General features: G+C 42.2%; 1 protein-coding gene across 3 annotated transcripts in view; it reads right to left on the reverse strand.

The window, feature by feature from the left end:
- KCTD1 (potassium channel tetramerization domain containing 1) overlaps positions 1–20,725 on the reverse strand; it is a 231,191-nt gene that overhangs the window by 1,747 nt on the left and 208,719 nt on the right. For all 3 annotated transcript variants that reach the window (XM_049899915.1, XM_049899916.1, XM_049899914.1), the window contains exons 3-4: positions 15,113–15,257; positions 2,555–2,860 (exon numbers count right to left, since the gene is read on the reverse strand). In XM_049899915.1, the coding sequence (XP_049755872.1) occupies positions 2,555–2,860; positions 15,113–15,257 (451 nt within the window). The remainder of the gene's footprint in view (positions 1–2,554; positions 2,861–15,112; positions 15,258–20,725) is intronic.

The raw sequence follows: 20,725 nt of genomic DNA on the forward strand, positions 1-20,725 counted from the left end.
GGTTTGCAAGTTTGCGGCATAGGAAAGAGATTTATTGCCTCGTGTATGGGCAGACAGGCAAGAATAAATGTAATAGCTCTTTACTAGAAAATATATCCAAAATAGAGTCTTCTAAACTTCTCATATAAACATAAGCCACACAGTCTACTCTTTCATTTTGAAATTAAATACATCATGCCAGAAAGATTCCTGAATTTGTCACTACATGCCTGACTTCTTAAATGCAGCCAATAGCTCCCGCAACCCTTACATAGGCAAAAATATAGAAAATGGATCGGTAGTGCTCTGTTTCCGTAGGAATTCAACAAATACTAGACTTGCAACTGCTCCCTGCTAGGATTTGGATATAATTAAGTTACTTCTCCACTATTCTAAAGGCAAGATGACTCAATCATAACTTTAAAAAAATGCCTGGCACGAATTCTTTTTTTGGAATGCAATGGAAGGTTACCAAACAAGTAACTTCCAAAACGTAGTCAATAAAAAGTGCACCCTTACTTTTTAATCATTATTTTCTGGTCATTTACTTTTATATGGAGTATAATCTACTATGCTGGAAAACAGTTTACTAGATGAGATTGGGAAGCAAGACAGCATGTTTGCTAAAAAGCCTCAAATGCTGGCAAAAAAAAAAAAAAAAAAAAGCCTGCTGAGAACCAAATTAACATTTTACCCTGTAGTGCTCTATCTCTGCAAATAAATTCAAAACGCACAAGTGGACCAGTCAGCATGAGGACAGGACAGAAGAAAACAATCCCTGAGTTCAAAATCAAGACGTACTTTGGTGGCAGGTGAATAAGAAGGTGGAGTTCACCCCCAAGGAGAACTCCCCAGCAGAAGCTGGAACTTAACCTGTCAATAAGGAACAACCCAGCTTGCTTGGCCAAACCACTGCTTTGGAAAGGATCCTTAGGAAAGAAAATACAAAGGTATGGGAAGCTGTGAACAAAGAACCTAACTCTGACATCTGTTTTTCCTTCATTGTTAAGGTCGCTAAATCAGTAACATAAGGAACTTCTTAAGCTTCTTCCTCCCCAGGGTGTAGGACACACATAATATGATAATTACCCAATATGATCCAATGTTGTCTTGGACGTGGTCAAAGCTTATTCCAGCGTAAAGCAAAGAGCTTATACTTCTTGGCCGTTACTTTTTAAACCTCACCTTGTTAATTGTAAAGTTGCTTAAATGTAGTGATCATTGAGTTAAGATAGCTCCATGTGGTATCCTGTCTCTTATGTCTTATCCCAAATGTCTACATACCTAGCGGACAATTCCTATTTTTTGGTCAGTGGAGCAGGAAGAGTGGGTCATGGTCGTGTCATGACCCACTCTTCTACATCTGATCAAACTCAAATGAGCCGGAGAGGTTGTCAAGCATGTGGATTTATAACAGTTATTCACCGGCCTGTGGGGTGAGGCCCTAGTGAAGTGATGAAGTGCTATTCTGGTTTTGAATGGATCCACCTTCCCCCCTCTCTGGTGGGAAACTAAGGGCAGAGTATGTGTGTAGGGACGCGAAACGCTTTCAGGACTTTTAGAAATCAAACCAAACCTGTTACTGTCGAGTCAATTCCGACTCATAGCGACCCTACAGGACAGAGTAGAACTGCCCCATAGGGTTTCCAAGGAGCACCTGGTGGATTCAAACTGCTGACCTTCTGGTTAGCAGCCGTAGCTCTTAACCACTACGACACCAGGGTTTCCTTCAGGATTTTAGAGGCGTTCATAAAATCAGAGGCTTCGCTCGGAACACTGCAAGGGGCAGCATAGGGAGTGTACCATGTACAACTCCAGGGGGCGCCATTCACGCAGATAAGCAAGCAAATATGGCCCCCTGGAAGTGTACAACCTGAAGCCACGCCCCCGCCTGCCTGATGGTGGGTGCCTTCCTCTAGCCTGCTTCAGGTCCTTTTCTGCCAGAGTTTCCTGCTGTTCTGCTCTCAGTCATCTGTTCATAAGTTTAAAAAGTTATAAAGAGTCATGGAACAACCCTCAAAGGACGGAATGGTATACTGGGTACTCTCGTCTCTGAGCTTTGGGAGAGGTTTTGTTGGCTAAATATTGAACAGAGTCGTGGGTCCATTTCAATTCAGAAGAGGGGAAAAAAAACAGAAACTCTTAACTCTGCTGACTTCAGATAGTTCTGTGTCTTTCCTGATATTCTTAATATGCAGAGCACTCTCCCACCTCAGGGTCTTCAGAACTTGCCAATCCCTCTGCCTGGCGTACTCTGCCCCCAGATATCCTCTTCTCACTGCCTGACAAACATTTATGCTGGTTACTGTTTGCCCCCACCCCTTGGCCATAATATAAGTTCCATGAAAATAGCCGTTGTCCATTTTGTTCTCATCTGTGTCTCCAGTGCTCATGCCAGAGCCTGGCACTAGTAGGGGTTCAATACGTATTTGCAGAACGCTTGAGTGGGTGCCACAGAGGAGTGAATACGTCCATCTGCCCAACAGAAACGGTGACACATGAGACTCCTTCAGTTCTTTGGAGGAAAGACACTATGTGAAGGCGAGGTTAAGTGTTAAGAATGACAACTCCATACCTGGACTGAGTTGAGGTGACAGTATCCGTTCAGTGGGAATCTGATGACGTGTGTCGAGTCGTGGTTCCAGCCTGCGTTGACAGAGTTGCACATCACATCGCCGATCTCAGGAAACACTTCTTCTATCAAGGACTTGTCGCCGCTGAGTGTGATCCTCTCTCCGAGGTCGGGGGCTACGCGCACCACTAGGCACTCACAGGGCCTGGAAAAGCGGCCGGTTTCTCTGTCCTGCTTCCATCTTTCCATCTCCAACAACATTGGCTGAAGCTGAAAATATTTTGCTTCTTCATATAATAAAGTGTAGTCCTGGGGGGAGGGAAAAGATATCTCACAGTGCAAAGTACAAACATAAAGTACTGAAACTGGTCACATGTAAGGTGGTTTTTCCACCTGTGTTGTTATTTTAATAACCAAATGTAGATCCAAAATTTTCACTTACGTCGTTTCTAAAGACTGAGCTTAATTGGCGTTTATTCATTCAGTCAGTGAAGATAAAAGGAGCTGACTTTTCGACCCGTTACTAATGGCCAGGCAGCCCCTATTCTAAGACCTATAATCCTCACAAGCACCCAGTGGATGAGAAACCATTATTATCAACATTCTGCAGATGAGAAAACTGAGAGGTGAAAGGATTCACCCAAGACTTTTTTCCTTCAGTGGAAAAATGCCTTCTGGGTATTTAAAATCGGATTGTGTTGGTGAGAACCCAATGAATGTCCTCTCCAACAGGATGCTTGGATAAGGACAGGCACAACTGTCAAAGGTGCATCTTCACCAGAAGCCTCTGCCCTTCACATCACCTTCAGTGGAAGCTCCAGAACTTCTCACAGGAGGGTGTGGGGCAACGATACGGTACGAGTGGAGCCGGGGTCAGCTGTGGGTGGATGCCTGGAGAGCAGCCAGGCTGCTTTAACTTAAATTTGTATGTCTATTTGAAATGGTTTTGGGGTGGCTGATGGAGATTTGGAAGGCTAATGTGCTGCCATCATAAGCGGAGAGAAGTAAACAACACTAGGCCTTGCCTCCTGGAAGATAAAGGTGCAGAAAAGGAAACGAGTTCATTTCTGAAAGCAAAATCACCCAGTCTTTAGACATTGGTCGGTTCCTTTTCCTCTCCCCTTAAAAAACAAACAAACTATTGCATTAAAGCAGGAATCTAACAAACATTGAGCCACAGACAAGCGACTGAATGGGAAGACAAAAGAGAACAAGGAGGAGGCAGCAACTTAGGAACGATGTTAACAAGCAGGTCAATATTATGTCTAAACGTAGCTATGGTCACAATCATTTCTGGGTGTGAGATAAGTGGACACTTGTCCAGACATGCTGAGTGAGAACATTGTAATCAACTGACACAGGCATTTCACCCTTTCTTCCACAGGCTGGAGCTGGCGGCGGCACCTGGTGCCTGCAGGACAGCCAGCACTGTAAACAAGAGGCCCGAGTGCTGGCAGAGGGCTCTGCTGTGGATCATGGAGTGTGAGAAGGAGAGGATGACTGTTTTCATTTTGCGCTTTGTTCTTTCACTTGCACATCCGCAGCAGCAGCAGCAGCAGCAGCAGCATTTCCCCAAGGCCTCCAGAGAAGACCATGGAGAGGCGAGAGAGTACAAGTGGGGCTCTCTTGAGTGGGCTAGCTGGATAATTCTCTTTACGTACTGAAAAACTTGGGCCAGGTGTCAGATGCTATCCTCGATACTCATCTCCCAGCAGAAAGGGCTGCTTCTTTCTTCTCTCTCTCGGGGCCAACCCCTTTACCAGAGAGAGCTCGGTTCCCTACAGGAGGGGAACCACATTCATTTCACACGTTTCACCTGCTTAACCTCCCGACCCACGTACTGCTTTGGTTTAAGGACCAAACTAAACTGAGATGTGGCCACTCAGCACAGGGCAGAAGTAGGGCCACCAAGCCCATCCTGAGGGATAGGAGTGGAGGGCGTGTGCAGGTTCCTCCCTGGGATCCCCACTATAGAGGCCTTGTCACCTTTGAATTACACCAGCTGTGATAATGCTGCTGTCGTGGATTGAATAGTGTCCACCCAAAATATATGTCAATTTAGCTATGCCATGATTCCCAGCATTGTGTAGTAGTCTTCCATTTTGTGATCTGATGTAATTTTTCTATGTGTAGTAAATTCTAATCTCTGCCTGTGGTTAATGAGGCAAGATTAGGTTATATTAAAGGGGATTAGGGTGGGATGCAACACCCTTACTCAAGTCACAGCTCTGATCCATGTAAGGGGAGTTTCCCTGGGGTGTGGCCTACAAGAGATAAAAAGTAGGAGAAGCAAGCAGAGATGTGGACTTCATGCTCCCAAGAAAGAAGCACCAGGAGCATGTCTCTTGGACCCGGCATCCTTGCACTGAGAAACTTCTTGACCAGGGAAGACTGATGACACGGATCTTGCTCTAGAACCAAAAGAGAGAGAAAGCATTCCCTGGGAGCTGATGCCCTGTATTCAGACTTCTAGCTTCCTAGACTGTGAGAGAGTAAATTTCAGTTTGTTAAAGCCAGTCACTTGTGGTATTTCTGTTACAGCAGCACTAGATATCTAAGACGACTGCCCTAAATACATTAAACCTGTTGCTGTTGAGTCAATTCTGACTCATAGCAACCCTAAAGGGCAGAGTAGAACTGCCCCATAGGATTTCCAGGAAGCGCCTGGTGGATTCAAGCTGCCGACCTTTTGGTTAGCAGCCATAGCTCTCAACCACCAGAGTTCCCCTAAGTACTTTACTTACTAATTAAGATTACAGATCTCAAGGAGATTTAAAACCAGCACTAAGAGTTACACAGCAGCAGAAGCAAGAGCTTCTGCTACTGCTTTTTATTTTCCTGTGAGATGCAATTACAAATTGTAGCAAAAAGAAGGATGTGGCCTCCAGAAAAAATATACCTTGTCTTTCTAGAAACATCAAGTCTTCAAATCTTAGAATAAAGGTACTTAGAGTGGTCTTCCTGACCGACTTGCCTCTGTGGAGGAATCCTTTTCAATATCGTTGAGTAGCAACCATTCAGCCCCTGACTGAATGCTTTAGGGAGAGGAACTTACTAACTCAAAAAAGGCACCACATTTACTTTGTTGGCAGCTCTGATTGTTGTAAATGTCTTTGTTAGAATGACCTGAATTTTCCTGTAACTCCACCTTATTTGTTCTAATTCTGCCCTCTGGGGTTACAGTGGTTTTAATCTTTCTTTGATATGGTAACCCTTCAAACATTCAAAGACAATACCAAAACCAAAACCAAACCTGTTGCCCTTGGGTCGATTCTGACTCATAGCGACCCTATAGGACAGAGTAGAACTGCCCCATAGAGTTTCCAAGGAGCACCTGGCAGATCCGAACTGCTGACTTTTGGTTAGCAGCAGTAGCACTTAACCACCAAGCCACCAGGGTTTCCTTCAAAGACAATGGTTATATCTTAATATTCTTCAAGTTAAAATGCTCAATCTTTTCAGCTTTTTCTCACTTCTTATGACTTTCCGGTCCTTCAACATCCATTGTATATTTGACTTTGTCAATGTGCTTCTTTTTTTTTAAATTGTGCTTTAGATGAAGAGCAAATTTTGCTTAAGAGTGAACTAAAATCCCTGTATCTTTTTCACAAGAGCTGCTATTGAGCTAGGTCTCCCCCATCCAGCTTTTGTGAAATTTAAAAAATCCTTCATTCTTAAACTTCATACTGTAGGTTCTGAGCTTGTTCCAGTGAATTGAGAATTAGTACACATATTGTTTTGTGGTATTGGTCAATGTGCTTCTTAAAGCCCAGAACTGACCCTAATATTTCAGATGTGAGCTAACTGGTGCATTGTACACCTCTGTTTGGCTGGGCACTTTGTCACCATGAATATGGCCAATTTTAGCTTCTTATTACTGCTGTGATAATTAACACAAATTTAGTGGCCTAAAACAACAAAAATTCATTATCTTATATTCTGAAGTTCAGACATCTAAAATGGGTTAGCAGGACTGCACTCCTGGAGATTCTAGGGGAGAATCTGATTTCTTCCTGTTTCTAGCCTCTAAAGGCTGCCCCCCATTCCTTGGCTATGTCCTCACATCAATCCTATCTCACTTCCTTCTCTAACTCTGACTCTCCTGCCTCCATCTTTAACTTATAAAGACCCCTGTGATTACATTGAAACCACTAGGATAATCCAGGATAATCTCCACGTCTCAAAATCCTTAACTTCATTCCATCTGCAAAGCCCCCTTTGCCATCTAAATTTACATATTTAGACTCTGGGAATTAGGATGTGGACATCTTTGGGGGGCCATTACTTTACCTACCACACAGTAAAAGGCCATATTAGCTTTTCTGGCAGTCCCTTTACACTGTTGGTTCAAACTTTGCTTAGATAAATAGATAGTTGCTGTTAAGTCACCTCCAGTTTGTGGTGACCTTACGTACAACAGAACAAAATGCTGCCCAGTCCTGCATCATTGTCACAATCGCAGGCATGTCTGAGCCCATCATTGCTGCTATTGGGCCAATCCATCTCACCAAGGATCTCCCTTGCCCTCGCTGGCCCTCTGCTTCACGAAACATGATGTCCTCCTCTAGTGATTGATCCTTGCTGATGATATGCCCAAAGCAACTGAGTAGGACAATGTTCAGTTTTGATCCATAAGATTTTCATGGGCTAGTTTTTGGAACTAGACCACCAGGCCTTTCTTCCTAGTCTGTCTTAGCCTGGAAGCTCTGTTGAAACCTGTCCACCGTGGGCGACATTGCTGGTATTTGAAATACTGGTGGCATAGCTTTCAGCAGCATAGCAACATGCAAGCCATTACAGTATGACAAATGGTAAGATGCGTAGCGGACGTTTTACTTAACGGTGAACTAAAATCCCTATATCTTTTTCACAAGAGCTGCTATCTGAGCTAGGTCTCCCCCATCCGACTTTTGTGAAATTTTAAAAATCCTTCATTATTTTACCTTCCCATAAACTTCATACTGCAGGTTCTGAACTTGTTCTAGTGAATTGAGAAAATGTGGCTTCTCTTATCCAGGTCTCTAGGTCTCCCTCTCGTTTGTGTATCATTTGCCAATGGAATGAACTGGATGTTCTGTGTCGGTACGTGAGTCACTTCTCAAAGCTCAGAGAAGACAGGACTATGTGTGGGCCTTTGTCAGGCTGATGCTTGTCTGATAAGTTAAGACTCTGGATTTTGGCTGTTCAAGCAGTTAGAAAACCTGCAATTCTAAAATCACCCAGCCCACAGTTGTGGTACTTGCTACGTGTCTTGTTGAAATACTGTGTGTTTGGGTGGGACTATAAGGGGAAGAAGAAGGTCTGGGAGGGGCACAGGTCTTTAACTCTTTAGGGCTCCAGTTTTCTTATCTGTAAAATGAGGGGAATAAATTACATTCAAGTTGCTTCCCGGCCTAATAGTTTATACATCTGTGTCCATGACAATGCCCTGATCTATTCATTTGTTTATCATAACCCAGAGGTAATGAGGGTAACGTAACCATATATTTTTTTTCTCTGAGTTCAAAAACTATGTGTTTAATCCATTCTAAAGTCTGTCAATGGACTGGCAGAAAACTTGTTGCCCTCCAGTCTATTCTGACTCATAGCGACCCTAGACTGGTAAGAGTGCCTTCTGATATAACATTTCTAGAATTCATCCTTACCTGTGGTGGTTAAGGGTCTGGCTGCTAACCAAAATGTTGGCAGTTTGAATCCACTGGTTGCTCCTTGGAAACCCTGTGGGGCAGTTCTACTGTGTCCTATAGGGTCACTATGAGTTAGAATCGACTTGACAGCAGCCAGTTTGGGTTTTTTTTTGCTCTTGAAAATGAGGGAAACACTGACCCTTTCTAGACTTTTGGCCCCTCTTGGTAACTTCTCAAGGATCCTGAGCGTGGTTATTAAATTGAAGATTTAAAAGCCTCCCCTACCTCCGCTACATCCTGCACCCTGGAACAGAACCTCAGTGGATTGTACCTTGAACTACTAAAGCCGCCAGGTGTTCTTTTACTACCTCTTGACTATTTTGGCTCCAGTTCTTCCTTCGCCATGCTGTTCTACCTGGTTCCCAGGGTACAGGCACTGTCTGTGCTGAGAAAGAAGTGCTAAGTCTCCTCAGCTCACCATGTGACTCGCCTCGGAGCATTGGCCAACCTGAGAACTAAAAAAGTCCTTCTCGTTGCTGCTACCATTTTTACCAGCAATAGGAGGGAGAAAATCTAAAATGAAATATGATAAAAATCTAAAAAGAAAGCATGGAATTTGAATAATAAAATTCACTGATCCTGATGAAGGAAGGAAAACCAAACCTTTTGCCATCAAGTCGATTCCGACTCATAAGCTCACTATAGGAGAGAGTAGAACTGCCCCATAGGGTTCCCAAGGCTGCAAATCTTTACTGAAGCAGACTGCCACATCCTTCTCTCGCAGAGTGGCTGGTGGGTTCAAACCGCTGACCTTTTGGCTGAGCACTTAACCACTGCACTGCCAGGGCCCCTCCAGAGAGAGCTACCCATAAGCTCCCACAATGCAGGTCCTCAGAGCTGCCCTGGTATTTCCACCTTGACAGAAGGCTTCCACTAATTCTATGAAATAAACTCGTATCCTCCCCATAAATACTCCCTTATTCTGTTCCTTAAGCTAGACTAGTCGTTCTCAACTGGGGGCAAAGTTTAGCAATGTCTGGAGACATTTTTGGTTGTCACAACTGGGGAGGGGGTGCTACTGGCTTCTAGTGAGTAGTGGCCAGGGATGCTGTTCAATATCCTACAATGCACAGGACAGCTCTCCACAACAAAGGATTATTTGGTCCGAAATGTTAATGGTGCTGAGGTTGGAAAACTCTGAGCTAGACCGAGATGGTTTTTGTGGCACTAAAGGAACATGTAACTCCCCCCAATCCAAAGGTTAGTCCTAGCAGCGCTGATGGCGGTTCAGCTATCTATGTTTTCTGATGTGACATAATATGAAGAATACAACATCACTGGCAAGGAATTCTAGCCAAAGTGTTTCGGTTTAAACCTGTCAAGCCTTAAGATATAACTTCTAGTTTACAGAGAATTAGGGGGATACATATGGCAAAGCAACCAGACAAATCCAAATGGTGGGACATTCTGTAGGACAACTGGCCTGTCGCTTCAGCAAGTCAGTGTCATGTAAAAAGGGATCATGCTAGATAATAAGACTTAAACGACATAAAGAACTTAAAGGACATAAGGTCTTCAAATCAGCCTTAGAAGAAATACAACCAGAATGTTTCTTAGAAGCGAAGATAGTAAGACTTTGACTTGCTTACTTTGGACACATCATTAGGAAGACCAATTGCTAGAAAAGGACATCGTGTTTAGTAGAGGATCAGCAAAAATGAGAGAAACCCTTGATGAAATGGACTGACACTGTGGTCACAACAATGGCCTCAAGCATACCGATGGTCATGAAGATGGCACTGTTATACTGTAAAATCTGCGAAAGATGGAAACTGTGTAAGGTGGAAACCTGTCAGAGGATGAAAACTCAAATATTTTCCACTAAAATGAGCGATAGAAAAGTGGTAAGACTGCACCCTGCCAAAGGTGGAAAGCCTGCAAGACCAGAAAAAATAAGGCAGTCCCGTCAACTTCCCGCTCTCACAGGTTTCCCTGTGCATGGAGTCGCCCTGAGTCAGAGCTGACTCATGGCAACTAACACCACCACCAAGGGACATGACCTGATTTAACAGGTGGTCTTGGATTAGATGCTGTGTTGGAAAATCATCAGTAAATGACATTTTTGGGTCAACCAGGGAAATCTAACTATGGTTGAGGTCTTAGAGAAAATGAAATTACAGTAAAACAGGAAGGTAGACATTGTCGCCTGGAATAAGTATAAAAAAATTTTTGGAAGGCTATACACTGAGGTTTTAACACTGGCAACCTCTGAGTGGTAGGAATATGATGTTTAAAAAATTTCTTTGCTTGTCTACATTTTCAAATTCCTACAGTGTACCTATACTTCTTCTATAATATTAGAAGGCTATGAAGAAGTTAACTAATAGACTTTTGGACATAAGCCAGGGATAGGTAAGTTGGGAGTCACAAATTTGTTTATATCTAGAAAGTGTGGAAATTCATCGAGAGACCTTGAAAGATGCTTGCAAAATGGGGACGCTTATCAAAGAAGATGTTAAAAATGAAAGGGTAGAGACAGAATTTTGTGGTTTCCCACAAGTATGTGACAAAGCTCTGGCTTATTGGGAATTGCTACCCAGTTATTAGCAACTGTGTGTGTGCGTACACACACATACATAGGGAATAAAGCCACACCTTAGTATGACAGGGGCAGGGAAGGAATTAAGGGGAGAGGGACAAATGGTCAAATCCATAATGAAATACTGCAGAGAAGCTCTGAAATCACTCATCCAGAGAAGATTCCAGTGACATTCAGTGGGGCCAGAGCACAAGCACCGTACTCTGAAATCTGAAATTATCTAATTGGTAAATGGATATCTCGCTCAGACAGCACATTTGTGGACTATCTTAAGAGGCGCAGGATGGTGTGATTTCAAGATTTCATGCATTTACTTAACCCAGCATTAAATAGTGGACAGCGGAGCAGGCAATCAATGAACGTCCTCCCAAGCAAACCCAAACCCACTGTTGTCCAGTGGATTCTGACTCATAGCGACCCTAAAAAAACGATAGAGTAGAACTGCCCCATAGGGGTTCCAAGGAGCACCTGGTGGACTCAAACTGCCAACCTTTTAGTTAGCAGCCGAGCTCTTAACCACTGCGTCGCTGGAGTTTGGTTCCCAGGCTGAACCACTGCTGTCCCTGCCAGTGCACACCAGCCACAAGAGCTGAGTGACCCTCTCAGCTTCCATTCCCCGTGCTGCCCCTCCCAGGCTCCAGGACGCCCTGTAATTTATTGCCTTCCACCCAGACATTCTGTGAGAAACACTTCAAGGCCCTGGGATACGTGAGTTTCATTTGACATGCTTTTTTTTCCCCCCAAGCATGGGCCATATAGCTAAATCCTTAGCCAATTAAAGGGTGTGTTCAGCACTCAGAATTGATGAATAGCAGGTCTGCCAGGGCTCTGGAAGCCTCAGGGAGCATGCAAAGGCGCTGAGAAGCGACCTTCACAGTCGCAGGCAGATGGGTGAGCCTGTGAGTCCTCAGGGGACTGCCCTCTGGAATCTGCCACAGCTTAGCTGCTATGCAGGAGCGTTTCCTTACCCAGCATCGAACCCAAATGCTCGTGGAGGGAAAATAATCCCTGCCTCATAAGTTTAAACGAAAGCCTATGTTTATAAGACCTAGCTCAGTTTCTGCAACACAGTGCACCTAAAAATTAATGGCCATTATAATTTTCTAATTATGAATTAATTTCTAAACATAAATTGTTTTTTGATTCCCGTCTATACCCCTTTTAATCACAGGAATTATAAATTAATACATTACTTTGATAAAAAAGTAAGCTTAAAAACCTAAGCCTGTTGCCTTCAAGTCGATTCCAACTCATACCAACCCTATAGGACAGAGTAGAACTGCCCTATAGGGTTTCCAAGGATTGGCTGGTGGATTTGAACTGCCAACCTTTTGTTTAGCGGCTGAGATCTTAACTGCTGCACCGCTTAAGAAAACCCGTTGCCGTTGAGTCGATTCTGACCCAGAACGACCCTATAGGACAGAGTAGAACTGTCCCATAGTTTCCAAGGAGCATCTGGTGGATTTGAACTGCTGACCTTTTGATTAGCAGCCATAGCACTTAACCACTAGCCGCCAGGGTTTCCCTGCACCACTTAGGATGATGATATTATATATATTATTTGATATTTTCCATATAGTGCTGTATGACTTTAAATAAGGTCCCTGGGTGGCACATGTGATTTGTGCTTGACTAACTTAAACGTTGGTGGTTTGAACTCACTCAGTAACATCACAGAAGAAAGGCCTGGCAACCTGCTTCTATAAAGATTATAGCCAAGAAAGCCCTATGGGACAGTTCTACTCTGTAACACACGCGGTTGCCGTGATCTGGAATTGAACTGACTTGATGATGATGCCTTTTTTTGTTTTTTTTTTTAAGTAGAAGTGTATTGTCTACTTATATTCAGCTTTTGGCCCTCTATGACTCCTTTCACCCTTTTTTGTGGTGTTCAACTTAATCAGTATGAAATTAAGCAATTATTGTGTGCCCAGTACACAGTGTCTCCTAGAAAGATAAAAATGTTCCTGCCTGTGAGACCCTCACATAATAGTTAGGGAGTCAAGATATATACTTACTTAAATTAAGTAAGTATTAAATTAAGCAATTATTGTGTGCCCAACACACCGTGTCCTCTAGAAAAAGATAAAAATGTCCTTGCCTGTGACAGCCCTACTCAATAGTTATGGAGTCAAGATGTATACACAAAAATATTCAGAGACCAAATACAAGAAAATACATGATCAGGTTTTAGATTAGCTGGTAGGAATGTGCGTCTAGTTTGAGTGTGAGACTAACACCATTCATTTACTTATCCATCCATGCATTCACTCACTCATGCCACAAATATTTAAATGCTTACTATGTGCCAGGTGCTGAGCTAGTGTGACAGGCACTGCTGGCTAGCTTCCCTAACAGTATTCCCAACCCCGGATCACTTGCCCATTTCTTTCACTGCAGAGGCTTAAAAAAGAGAGAAAACCCCTTTCCCAGTCACCTTTGCAGGAAGCAGAGGCTCAGCTTTGGCCAGTGGGCTATAAAGGGGAAGTGTACCAGGGATCTTCTGACAAGAACAGAGCCTTGTGAGTAAAAAGCCATTTGGCCCATTTTCTTGCCATGAATGAGGACGTGACGCCTGGACGGGTGGCAGTCATTTTATGACCTTGACATGACAAGCCTGAGGCCAAAACGCCAACATCCGGGGACGGCAAAACAAAAACACAGAAAGAGTCCAGGTCCTTGATTGCGTCGCTGATCAGACACCACTGCCAACAACTACGGACCTCTGACTTCTTATGTGAGAAAAACAAATCTCCATTAGTTTAAGCCGCTGTTAAGTGGCTATTCTGACACTTGTAGCTGAAAGCATCTCTAACTTATAGCTGGCTCTGCAGTGTCTGACAATACAGACCCAGAATTACCCATACAGTACTGTGTATGACCATGCAGAATCAGGGCGTGCATGCAAACCTAAGCTGGGCTGAGGCAGGGAAGGCTTCCTGGGGTGTGATGAATAAGATGAGCCATGAATGACAAATACAAGCCAGAGGAAAAGGAGGGAGAAGAATGCATCAAGCGGACAGACCAGCCTGTTCTGAAGGGGGAAAGAAGATGGTGCGTCTGAGGAACTACGAGAAGTCCTGTGGGGTATACGTGTAGGGAGCAAAGATACATTTGGTGAGATGGGCAGATGCCAGAGTCTTCTGGGCCAGGTAGGCTCTGGAAGGATGTGGCGCCTTGTTCCACGAACAATGGGAACTTCCTCCAGAGTTTTAAGCAGGAGCAAGTTGTGATACAATATCCTTTTTAAAAAGTGTCCACTGTTGAGGGATGGGGTGGGGATGCGGGCACAGGACAGAAAGGTGGGTGTAGCTATAAAAAGGCAACATGAGGCATCCCTGTGGTGATGGAACTCTTCAGTACCTTGATTGTGTCAATGTCCATGTCATGATTGTCATGTTGTACTATAGTTTTGCAAGATATTACTACCGGGAAAAGCTGCATAAAAGGTACATGGGATCTCTCTATTACTTCTTACAATCGCATGTGAATCTATAATGACCTCAGTACAATCTCAAAATAGAAAGTTTAATAATAAGAAAAGAAAAGAAAGAGAGAAAAAAACCTGGTTCCAAGGTGAAGAGTAAGTGAGAGAGGGGTAAGGATGCGAGAAGGGAAACCAAGTATGAAGCATCCCAAAGCACAGCAGAAAGCTGCTATGCTTTGGACTACGGAGGTGGGATGGAAGGAGTGGATTGATTCCAGAATTATCTCTAGGAGGTAAAATGGACAGAACTCACCAACTGGACAGAACTCACCAACTGGTCATATGTGGGAGGTGAAGAAGAGGAAAAAGTCCAGAACAACTCCCAGGTTCCTGCCTTGAGCAAGTAGGTGGATTTTGGCATCTTTTACTGATATAGGATACAAAGGAAGAGGAGCAGGTTTCGTGTTGGTGGTGGTGGCGGGGGTGGGGGGAGGCGGGCATGGTGAGCTCATTTTGGAGCAGACTAAATTTAAGGAGCCAATGGGCTATGTAGGTGGAGATTCTGAGTAGGCATTTGGAAATCCATTTACCTTAAAATGAAGTCATTTTCATATCCCAGTAACTAAACCTCCTGGTGAACTCCAGAGTGTACAGTTCAGATAGCAAAAAATATCATCATGAAGTTCTGCTATGGGTTTAACTTACTAACTATACATGTTTGTAGCCACATTAATTTGATTTCTTTTTTTAACAACTTCCTTTTTTCCACATTTATTTTGTTGTTTTATTTTAATTCCCCAAGTATTCGATGAATGCCTGCTCACTGTAAAAAAAATAATAATAATAATAAAATTCAAACTCAAGTATATAGAACTATTGCTCTTGGTAATTTAACTTGGATCCCTCACCTTGAAATCATCAGGAATGAGGAGTTTGGATGTTCGTAGAAAATTCAAGATATATCTGAACATCTGTCCATCTCTGTCAATGAAATAGTGCTGTTTGAGACTGTCCAAAACAATGGGCTCCGTACCATCGAAAAGCCTTCCGATTCTGTGATAGGAAAGAGGGAACATGAAGACAATTAGAATCAATCTTCAGCCGCTCAGACTAAGAGCTACAGTTTTGTATCATTGTCACAGGAAACACTTTTAAAGATGGCAGTCAGGAAGAATCACCCTTAAGTAGTTATGTTTCTCTGAGAAGTACTAGTCCTTGCTTGATAAATATCTCAGGACCAGACAATTCAAAAGAGTTCCAGGCTTCCTGAAGTAAATTCTTATATTCACTGTCTTTCACCTGTAAAGAAAATGTTCCTGACATGGTGATTATGGCAAAGTGCTGTCATTGCAATGGAAGATCACGTCTTTCCCCATGTTACTTAAAACAACCATCTCTGCTTCTTAAAAAATGTGCTATTGCTCCAAAGCGTCTTTTGAATAGATTCTAAAAACAAAGCAATTTTGTTTTCAAGAAATCTGTTTTCCAAGCTTTTCCCACCCATGAATCCCAGCATTTCTAAAAAATGAAGCAATGCCTATATGCTAACATCTACATTCAATTACAGAAAAGAATAAGTTAAAATACCACTAGTCTAGGAGAATATGTTTTCCATTAATAATATACAGTCTTGTGTCTTAGGTCTCAGCAAAAAGCATTTTCAACAGTCAGGTGTCATTATAAATAAAAATTTGGCCACCCCAAAAATGTGACCTGGTTCTAGAACATAAGTGGCTATGGGTCTTTTTTTTTTTTTTATATATATATAATGTTTATTTGGATTTTCTTTTTTGAGAATTACTGCTCATTTTGTTTAACCTTTTTTTTTTTTTAACTTTTATTGAGCTTCAAGTGAACGTTTACAAATCAAGTCAGTCTGTCACATATAAGTTTACATACATCTTACTCTGTACTCCCACTTGCTCTCCCCCATTGAGTCAGCCTTTCCAGTCTCTCCTTTCGTGACAATTTTGCCAGCTTCCAACTCTCTTATCCTCCCATCCCCCCTCCAGACAGGAGATGCCAACACAATCTCAAGTGTCCACCTGATATAATTAGCTCACTCTTCATCAGCATCTCTCTCCCACCCACTGTCCAGTTCCTTTCATGTCTGATGACTTGTCTTCGGGGATGGTTCCCGTCCTGTGCCAACAGAAGGTCTGGGGACCCTGGCCGCCAGGATTTCTCTAGTCTCAGTCAGACCATTAAGTATGGTCTTTTTATGAGAATTTGGGGTCTGCATCCCACTGATCTCCTGCTCCCTCAGGGGTTCTCTGTTGTGCTCCCTGTCAGGGCAGTCAGCGATTGTGGCCGGGCACCATCTAGTTCTTCTGGTCTCAGGATGATGTAGGTCTCTAGTTCATGTGGCCCTTTCTGTCTCTTGGGCTCTTAGTTGTCGTGTGACCTTGGTGTTCTTCATTTTCCTTTGCTCCAGGTGGGTTGAGACCAATTGATGCATCTTAGATGGCCGCTTGTTAGCATTTAAGACCCCAGATGCCACATTTCAAAGTGGGATGCAGAATGTTTTCATAATAGAATTATTTTGCCAATTGACTTAGAAGTCCCCTTAAACCATGGTCCCCAAACCCCTGCCCTTGCTCCGCTGACCTTTGAAGCATTCATTTTATCCTGGAAACTTCTTTGCTTTTGGTCCAGTCCAATTGAGCTGACCTTCCATGTATTGAGTGTTGTCTTTCCCTTCACCTAAAGCAGTTCTTATCTACTAATTAATCAATAAAAAACCCTCTCCCCCTCGTAACCACAAAAGTATGTGTTCTTCTCAGTTTTTACTATTTCTCAAGATCTTATAATAGTGGTCTTATACAATATTTGTCCTTTTGCCTCTGACTAATTTCGCTCAGCATAATGCCTTCCAGGTTCCTCCATGTTATGAAATGTGTCACAGATTCGTCACTGTTCTTTATCGATGCGTAGTATTCCATTGTGTGACTATACCACAATTTATTTACCCATTCATCCGTTGACGGACACCTTGGTTGCTTCCAGCTTTTTGCTATTGTAAACAGAGCTGCAATAAACATGGGTGTGCATATATCTGTTTGTGTGAAGGCTCTTGTTTCTCTAGGGTATATTCCGAGGAGTGGGATTTCTGGGTTGTATGGTAGTTCTATTTCTAACTTTTTAAGATAACGCCAGATAGATTCCCAAAGTGGTTGTACCATTTTACATTCCCACCAGCAGTGTATGAGAGTTCCAATCTCTCCGCAGCCTCTCCAACATTTATTGTTTTGTGTTTTTTGGATTAATGCCAGCCTTGTTGGAGTGAGATGGAATCTCATCGTAGTTTTAATTTGCATTTCTCTAATGGCTAATGATCGAGAGCATTTTCTCATGTATCTGTTAGCTGCCTGAATATCTTCTTTAGTGAAGTGTGTGTTCATATCGTTTGCCCACTTCTTGATTGGGTTATGGGTCATTTTTAAAAACAGGGATCCATAATATGTTTTTTCCCATTTGCAGAGTTAACACTTGTGCATTGTGTTATAGTGAAGCATTTTGCGTCCATTCTCATTTTCCCTTTAAGGAAGGCTGAACCCACACATTTTAGTATGTCCTCAGTAAATAGAAAGTGCTCACATCTGTAGTATGAACAAGTAGAGGACTGGCTAATGATGTACAAGCATTCCAGGAAATAGAATTTGCGCACTAGAAATCATTTCCCTTACCAAAAGGTGCGTTTTGCTTTTTTTATCAACATTATAGGCAAATGACTCCATTTATTAATGAAATGCTTTTGCTGATCTCATAACAAATTTGTCTCTGACTTGGAACATCATTTTTATTGCTTTGAAGGTGATTTTGAAGTCAGATATTTTCTAATCTTATGTTGAAACTGAATAATAGTCATATTAACTGGTCCTCCTTTTAGGTGTATGGATATTATCCCATTACTGACAGTGCTGTATTTCAGGATAGATCTTGAAATGTTCTTTTTGATGATGAATGTGCTGCTATTCTTCTTCAATTTGTCATTCCAGGCATAGTAGACCATATGATTGTCTGACTCAAAATGGCCAATACCAGTCCATTTCAGCACACTAATTCCTAGGATATCGATCTTCAAGTGTTCCATTTCATTTTTGACAACTTCCAATTTTCCTTAATTCATACCTCATACATTCCATGTTCTGATTATTAATGGATGTTTGTGGCTGTTTCTTCTCACTTTGACTCATGCTACATCAACAAATGAAGTCCTGAAAGCTTTACTCCATCCACACCATTAAGGTCAACTCTACTTTGAGGAGGCAGCTCCTCCCTAGTCGTATTTTGAGCATCTTCCTACCTCAGGGGCTCATTTTGTGGCACCACATCAGACAATGTTCCGTTGCCATCCATAAGGTGTTCACTGACCAATTTTTTCAGAAGGAGATCGCCAGGGTCTTCTTCCTAGTCTGTCTTAGTATGGACACTCTGCTGAAACCCGTCCACCAAGGGTGACCCTGCTGGTAGTTGAAATACTGGTGCCAAAGATGAAGAAAATGAAGTTTATTTTACCATATTCTGCAGTCTGAAATGGATCAAACATGCAACCAAGATGCATTGATAATTACTGGTGATTGGAATGTGAAAGTTGAAAACAAAGAAGGATCAATATTTGGAAAATAGGGCCTTGGTGATAGAAACAACTCAGGAGATCGCATGATAGAATTTTGCAAAACGAATGACTTATTCATTGCAAATAACTTTTTTCAACAACGTAAATGGTGGTTATACACATGGACCTCACTGGATGGAATACACAGGAATCAAATTGACTACATCTGTGGAAAGGGATCATCAATATCATCAGTCAGAACAAGGCCAGGGGCTGACTGCGAAACAGACCATCAATTGCTCATATGCAAGTTCAAGTTGAAGCTGAAGAAAATTTAAACAAGTCCACGAGAGCCAAAATATAACCTTGAGTATATCCCATCTGAATTCAGAGACTATCTCAAGAATAGAACTGACGCATTGAACACTAAGGACCGAAGACCAGGCAAGTTGTGGAATAACGACATCAAGGACATCGTACATAAAGAAAGCAAAAGGTCATTAAAAAGGCAGAGAAGAAAGAAAAAAACAAAACAGATGTCAGAAGAGACTCTGAAACTTGTTCTTGAACCTAAAATAGCTAAAGCAAATGAAGAAATGTTGAAATAAAAGAGCTGAACAGAATATTTCAAAGGGTGGCTTGAGAAGACAAAGTAAACTATTATAATGAAAGGTCCAAAAACCTGGAGTTAGAAAACCAAAAGGGAAGAATAAGCTTGGCATTTCTCAAGCTGAAAAAATTCAAGCCTCAAGGTGCAATACTGAAGGATTCTATGGGCAAAATACTGAGCAATGTAGGATGCATCAAAAAAAGATGGAAGGAATACACAGTCACCGTAGCAAAAATAATTGGTCAGCATTCAACCATTTTAGGAGGTAGCATATGATCGAGAACCAATGGTACTAAAGGGAGAAGTCCAAGCTGCAATGAAGGTGAAAAAGTAGGCTCTAGGAATTGACAGAATACCAACTGAGATGTTTCAACAAATGGATGCAACACTGGAAGAGTTCACTTGTCTATGCCAAGGAATTTGGAAGACAGCTACCTGGCCAACTGACTGAAAGAGAATCACATACTTTCCTATTCCAAAGAATGGTGACCTGAGGGAATGTGGAAATTATCAAACAATATCATTAAGTCACATGCAAGTGAAATTATGCTGAAGATAATTAAAAAACTTTTGCAGCAGTACATTTACAGGGAACTGCCAGAAATTCAAGCTGGATTCAGAAGAGGACATGGAACCAGAGATATCATCGCCCACATCAGATAGATCTTGGCTGAAAGCAGAGAATACCAGAAAGATGTTTACCTGTGTTTTATTGACTATGCAAAACATTCGACTGTGTGGATCATAACAAAATATGGGTAACATTGCGACGAATGGGAATTCCAGGACATTTAATTGTGCTCATGGGAACTTGTACATAGACCAAGAGTGAGTTATTTAAACAGAACAAAAGGACACTGCATGGTTTAAAAATCAGAAAAGGTATATGTCAGGGTTGTGTCCTTTCACCATACCTATTCAATCCTATGCTGAGTAAATAATCCAAAAAGCTGGACTATATTAAGAAGAATGCAGCATCAGAATTGGAGGAAGACTCATTAACGCTTGCGTTATGCAGATAACACAACCTTGCTTGCTGAAAGTGAAGAGCACTTGAGGCACTTACTGATGAAGATTAAAGACTACAGCCTTCTGTATGGATTACACCTCAACATAAAGAAAACAAAAACGCACAAAAATAAACTAATAAGCAATATCAAGATACACGGAGAAAATACTAAGTGTCAAGGATTTCATTTTACTTGGATCCATGATCAACACCTATGGAAGCAGCAGTCAAGAAATCGATCAACGTACTGCATTGGGCAAATCTGCTGCAAAAGATCTCTTTAGAGTGTTGAAAAGCAAAGATGTCACTTGAGGACTAAGGTCCACCTGACCCAAGTCATGGAT

The sequence above is a fragment of the Elephas maximus genome, chromosome 11, assembly GCF_024166365.1.
Source record: "Elephas maximus indicus isolate mEleMax1 chromosome 11, mEleMax1 primary haplotype, whole genome shotgun sequence".
NCBI lineage: Eukaryota > Metazoa > Chordata > Mammalia > Proboscidea > Elephantidae > Elephas > Elephas maximus.